The sequence below is a fragment of the Eucalyptus grandis genome, chromosome 5 (assembly GCF_016545825.1).
Source record: "Eucalyptus grandis isolate ANBG69807.140 chromosome 5, ASM1654582v1, whole genome shotgun sequence".
In the NCBI taxonomy this organism is placed as follows: Eukaryota; Viridiplantae; Streptophyta; class Magnoliopsida; order Myrtales; family Myrtaceae; genus Eucalyptus; species Eucalyptus grandis.
This window is the reverse complement of record NC_052616.1, coordinates 11,848,352-11,853,891: the sequence shown is the minus strand read 5'-3', so window position 1 is coordinate 11,853,891 and position 5,540 is coordinate 11,848,352. Positions and strand designations below refer to the sequence as shown.

The 5,540-nt window shown below is 43.4% G+C and overlaps 1 protein-coding gene across 1 annotated transcript; it reads right to left on the bottom strand.

Annotated features, from left to right (window-relative positions):
- Positions 1-490: 490 nt before the first annotated feature.
- LOC108954086 (eukaryotic initiation factor 4A-3) lies at positions 491-5,307 on the bottom strand. The gene is given in 16 exon segments (XM_039313318.1): positions 491-598; positions 735-821; positions 1,018-1,066; positions 1,068-1,106; positions 1,108-1,184; positions 1,483-1,544; positions 1,547-1,601; positions 1,693-1,800; positions 2,459-2,539; positions 2,643-2,749; positions 2,752-2,863; positions 2,865-2,886; positions 3,699-3,741; positions 3,744-3,981; positions 4,696-4,784; positions 5,226-5,307. Coding segments are annotated over 16 exon segments (1,359 nt in total).
- Between the last annotated feature and the right edge of the window lie 233 nt (positions 5,308-5,540).

Sequence of the window (5,540 nt, the reverse complement as noted above, 5' to 3'; positions counted from 1 at the left end):
ATGGAGATCAAAAGCACCAGGAAGATACTTTTTATTAACCAGAAACTCCAACTTTGGATGGAAACTTTGGAGCGAAAGGTTTTCATGTTAAGCAGGGTGAAAGACGTGATATTTGTGGTGCGAGTTTAGCAAAAGTTTTAGATGCCTCGGTGAGAATTGAAGGTTAGTGAACACCCAGAAGTCAACGCCTTGGACTTATTTATTTGGGAAAGGGTGAGGAAATTGATGATGTCGATCACCACTTCATCTTAAGGGAAGTTAAATATCAATGCGAAGGTGGACAAAATGTGTGTAGGAGCCTGTATTCAAGGATCGGAACTCGAAAAACTAACATAGAACCCTAGATTAAACATTCCAAACACAACCCAATTGCTTCCAAGTTTTGACAAGATCAAACAATGCGATAATATATGGGTCAGCAGTAAAGCTATAGAATAATAACTTGAACCTCACGCGGCCTTTTAAGTGTACCCACTGTTATATTGTCATATTATATCGGCAGGTCCTCCGGACATTCGCTTATGTTGGTGCCATAATACTGCTCTATGTCTCTAAGAATCTGGATCTCCTTGTCTTTGACAAAATTTACCACAACACCCTGCAAAAGCACATGCGGATTGGCATTTATAAATTGCAATGTCGATGAGAGAGATTTGTCGTTATACCCCACGGCAAGAACAAAAAACTGAAAATAGGATTGTCGTTGCCTCCAGTTCAAGGTTCATAATAGTTACCTTCCGCCCAAAACGGCCTACTCGACCGGCCCGATGGACGTACAGCTCTCTGCTGTTGGGAAGATCATAGTTGACAACAAGACAAACCTACAGAGTGTATTGAGAACGATTCCAGTCGTCCACTCGCGCAACTAAATGGTCGATCGGCGCAATAGGAAAGTAAGAAAATTTGGCCTTCCGAAAAAGCAAGCATCCGACCTACGAATGAGTTGATGCACACAGCAGACAAAAACAGTAGAATGTCATCATCTGCATTATTGCGATGTTAATTTTCAGGACTAACCTGCTCAACATCAATCCCTCGAGCCCACACATCGGTGGTGATCATCAACAGTCGTCCCAGATCGAAATCCAGCCATTACTGCATCTCTCCTTTTGAGGCATGTCCCCGTGCATGAAAGACACAGTGAAGATTAGAATCACGCATCTTTTCTGCAAAGCCACTCCAACCTACTCGACAAATATAAGGAAGACATGAAGAGCCACAGCACAAAATATAGATTAAAGAGAAATTGAGCAGTAGAGGTCTTCATGATCTCTAAGTCATCGAGATGTTTATGTTCCACCTCAAGTGTGGAACCCAACGTGGTTGGGGGTCGTACCTTCTGCTTAGTGTTGCAGAATACAACTCCACAGCACAAAATATAGATCAAAGAGAAATAGAGCAGTAGAGGTCTTCATGATCTCTAAGTCATCGAGATGTTTATGTTCCACCTCAAGTGTGAGCCCAACGTAGTTGGGGTCATACCTTCCGCTTAGTGTTGCAGAATACAACTCCTTGGCTTATGGGGCAGTTGTCGTATAGATGCACAGAGTGTCAAATTTCAGTCTTCTCTTTTCCACTGGCACCATGTACTGGTCTACGCGCTGCAACCATACGAAGTAAAGGAAGGATTGTGTCAGAAGAATCTCAAGATCCCTAGCCGCCATCAAATGCAACTAACCCAATGTAGCTCACCTCCAGCATCAACTCATCACGCTTCACAACAATCCTTATAGGATCGGTCATGAATCTTCCTGTCATCTCTAATATTTCAGTGGGGAAGGTTGCTGAAACTAAGACAACCTGCAGAGAATGCCACCATGCATTAGCCAGTTGTGAACATGAACGTGTATGAGCGACTCCCCTAACAACTGATTTTATTTAGAACGAAGCAAATCATAGCAATGTGCTGAAAAATTACGAAGCGCACATCATGGGGAGAGAAGCATGTCTCGCAGTAGTAAAAAATCTAATACTCATCAGACAAGACAAGGAGAAAAAAGAAAAGAACAAGTGCCCTATTCATAGTAGAACTATGAAGCCAAAAGACAACCGTTTTATCCACCTTGTACATGCTCTAATGTCGAATCATGTAGATATTAAGGAGGATGAAGGAGGAAAGAAAATTCCAGATCTCTCATCAAATTTTGAATTTTATAAAAGTTAAATGCTCCATCTTGCAGCATGTTGACTAATGCAGAAAGACCTTTTGGAAATTCTAGGAATCAGCTGAGGAGGAGAAGGGATGACTATCTAGATTGATAATGATCGAAAAGTGAAGAGCATTTCTTAGATTGGACTTAAAGAAGTAATGGCATTCGGTTTTATTAGGATAATGCAATGGAATTAAGCCAAAGGGCTGGGAATACTAGGGACTATTACAAGGTTATTGCGTAAAAGAAGTCATCTTTACTACTACTACTACTACTACTACATTGATTCAACATGAAGGACAGGCAACCTGAAGCTCTGGAGGAAGGAATCTGTAAACATCGTAGATTTGATCTTTAAATCCTCTGCTCAGCATCTCATCAGCTTCGTCCTGGCAAAAATATAGGTAAGTGAATAGAGAGAACTTGTTTTGCAGAAAGCAGAAGGAAACTTAACAGGATCTGAAGTCGAAGGAGGTGATGCAGTGCACTCACAAGGACTAGGAGTTTGATGGCTCTGGTGCGAAGAAGAGTTCTCCTCTTTATCATGTCGAGCACCCTGCCCGGAGTTCCGGACACAACATGAACTCCGTGCTCCAATTCCGGATATCTTCACCCATGCTCTTGCCTCCAACGCATGCATGGGCTAGCACGTTCCTGTAATAACCAATAGCCAGCACAACTCTCTCCGTCTGACTCGCCCAAATCCTCGTAGGGTGACAAAATCAACACTTGCACGCTGAACAGAACATGAAGGAAGCAAATTAGCTAAGACAAAATCGATGGCCACAAGGCAGCAACCAAATTCAAATTGCAACTTTCAGAGAGCAAAATAAACAAGGGTGGCTTGAAAAATCAACAAAATAACAGAGTCGCGGATACTTTAATAATAGGAGCTTGTTGACGAGTGTATCCAGGATATTTGCTACACAAATAAGCAAACCCAGATTGCAGTTTCAATTATACTAATGCTCTGTTATATAGAATCAATAATGTAAGAATAAAACTATTCGTTTCCTTGATAATGAAGAAAAACCTTTCATGCCTTGCAAGTGCCTAAAATACTCAGTTAAGAGGACCCACTTAAACATTCTGATATAATATACATATAAAACCTGAATAAGTGCATAAACTCAGGCTACGCTTAATTCCAAGAAAGCTTCTCAAAACAAAGTTCATGAACAAATTCCATAGACTAAGGCTTGAACTTCTTTCAGGGCCATCCGTGGGGCGATGGTAAAACTAAAAAGCCAACATCCCTCTGCCTCAACATCAGAACATCTCAAATTCTTTAGTTAAGGAGGCCGAAAATAAAAAATTCTTCCTGTCAGAGCGATCGAATTTCGTTACGCTAGAAATTCGAGAGAGAGAGAGAGGGTTCGCCGATTATTTATTTATTTATTATTAATCCGCGGTGTCATAGTTTGAGCTCTATAATGTTAATAACTCATCTCACCCTCCAAAGCAAAACGCATAACATGCCTCAACCTAATTCCACTAGAAAATCGATAGTAAAGAAGGGTCTCCGCGCTCACGAAGAGGATCGCGTACTCTCTTCTGGAGGTGTCCACGATCTGGCAAGACGCGAGGGCAAGGTGGAGGTCTTGCCCGTGCCGGATTGCGCCTGAGCGATCACGTCTCGGCCTCGGACAATGGGGACCACGGCTCGCTGTTGAATCGCCGAGGGCTTGTCGAACCCGTGGCCGTAGATCCCACGGAGGACATCGTCGCTCAGGCCCATGCTGTCGAAGCTCGACACGGCCTCCACGCCTGGCGCCGTCTCGAATGCCGCCGACGCCGCCGCCGCCGGGGCGATCGGGTCGCCGGAACTGGCCTTGCCATCAAGGACGTCGCCATTACCGAATCCGAAGAGATGAGGAAAGGGCAAGAGAGCAATCTCGTCTCTCTCCCGAGTTGATAGTGAGCTCGAGAGAAGGAGCCGTGCAGAAACGCGCGTTATATATATACAGGAAAATTTTAAATAAGGAGAGGAGTGCCTTTTTTAATTTTTTCAAATAAAGGGTCTGAATGGACTTATGTCAAATAAAATCTTGATGACTATCTCGTCTAAGAGTATCAAGACCCAAAATTCCAAATACTAGCTTAAAGTGTTTTTATTTTTAGAATAAAATTTGAAGTGAATGTTATGCCGAATGTGAATTTAAGTGTGTTACATTTTCCGAATAAGGGTTTAAAGTGATGATGTTGGTATCTTGGGCATTTTCGTCCTTTATATTTCTTGTTTTTCCTTCCTTTTTTTTCATTTTTTCTTCTTTTTATTCATAAAGAAAACAAATTAAAAAAGAAGAATAATTTTAAAAAAGTAATAATTGACCTAAAAGAAAACACATAGAGAGGGTTGGCTGTTGAAATGTCAAATAAAAATTGCATTTTGAACAAATAAAAGGAAAAAAATGAAAAGAAAATAATCAAACTTAAAATCGGTGAGGATAATGATCAGATTGATAAATCAAGGAAAGTATAAAAAATTATACTCATCAGTGAAATTTTATTCGCAAAAAATCAAAATAAACTTGGATGTGTTTACATTACAGTAAGTGAAAAGCCGAAATGTCGATTTACATGACAAATCAAGGTTGAAATTCTGTAATTCCGCAATCAATGAAGCATAACTTTCTAAAGATCAATAGAGGTTTTCACTATCAAAGGGCTACAGTTCGTGAGAAATGGAGCGGATCCGAAAGCAAAAAAATTCGAGAGAAAATAGGTGTGAAAAAGGTCTTCGTTCATCTTGGGCAAAGAGAAAAGCATTTCCTCTTTTCCCTCTCTGAAAAAAAAGAAAAGTCAGCCAAAAGTTTGCAGAGAGGGAGCAGGAAGAGACGCAAAGAGAAAATATTGGGTGGGTTTAACCCAACACGTAGGCGGTGGGTTAAACCATTCAGCGATCGCCCGCGTGGCGCCACGTAGGCGAGGGCGTCGGGCGTTCAAAATTCCGCACGGGCGCGTGTGGGGCCCACCACTCGGCGCTCCACCGCTTTGCTCTCCTCTGCAACGCCCGAGCCCCTGTCGAATCGTCCTCTCTCTCCTCTCTCCTCTCTCTCTCTCTCTCTCTCCTACCTCCGTTCCGTTCCGTTATGCGGAGGAGAACAAAAATCACAAACTGCGTTCCCTCTTTCCCCCTCCTGCTCTCTCTCTCCATTCTCGACTCCGACGCTCCTCAAGGCGGTTGCCTTGGATGCCGGAAGACGCCTCCGCCTCCGCCTCCGCCCCGACTCCGACGCTCCTCAAGGCGGTTGCCTACGACACGGCGCCGCCTCCGCCTCCGCCTCGACGCCCTCTCGCTTTTCCCGCTGACACTCCTCAAGGCGGTTGCCTCGAGCGCCCGGCGACGCTGACGACGACGCCTCCGCCTCCGCCCCGCCTTCGCCCCGA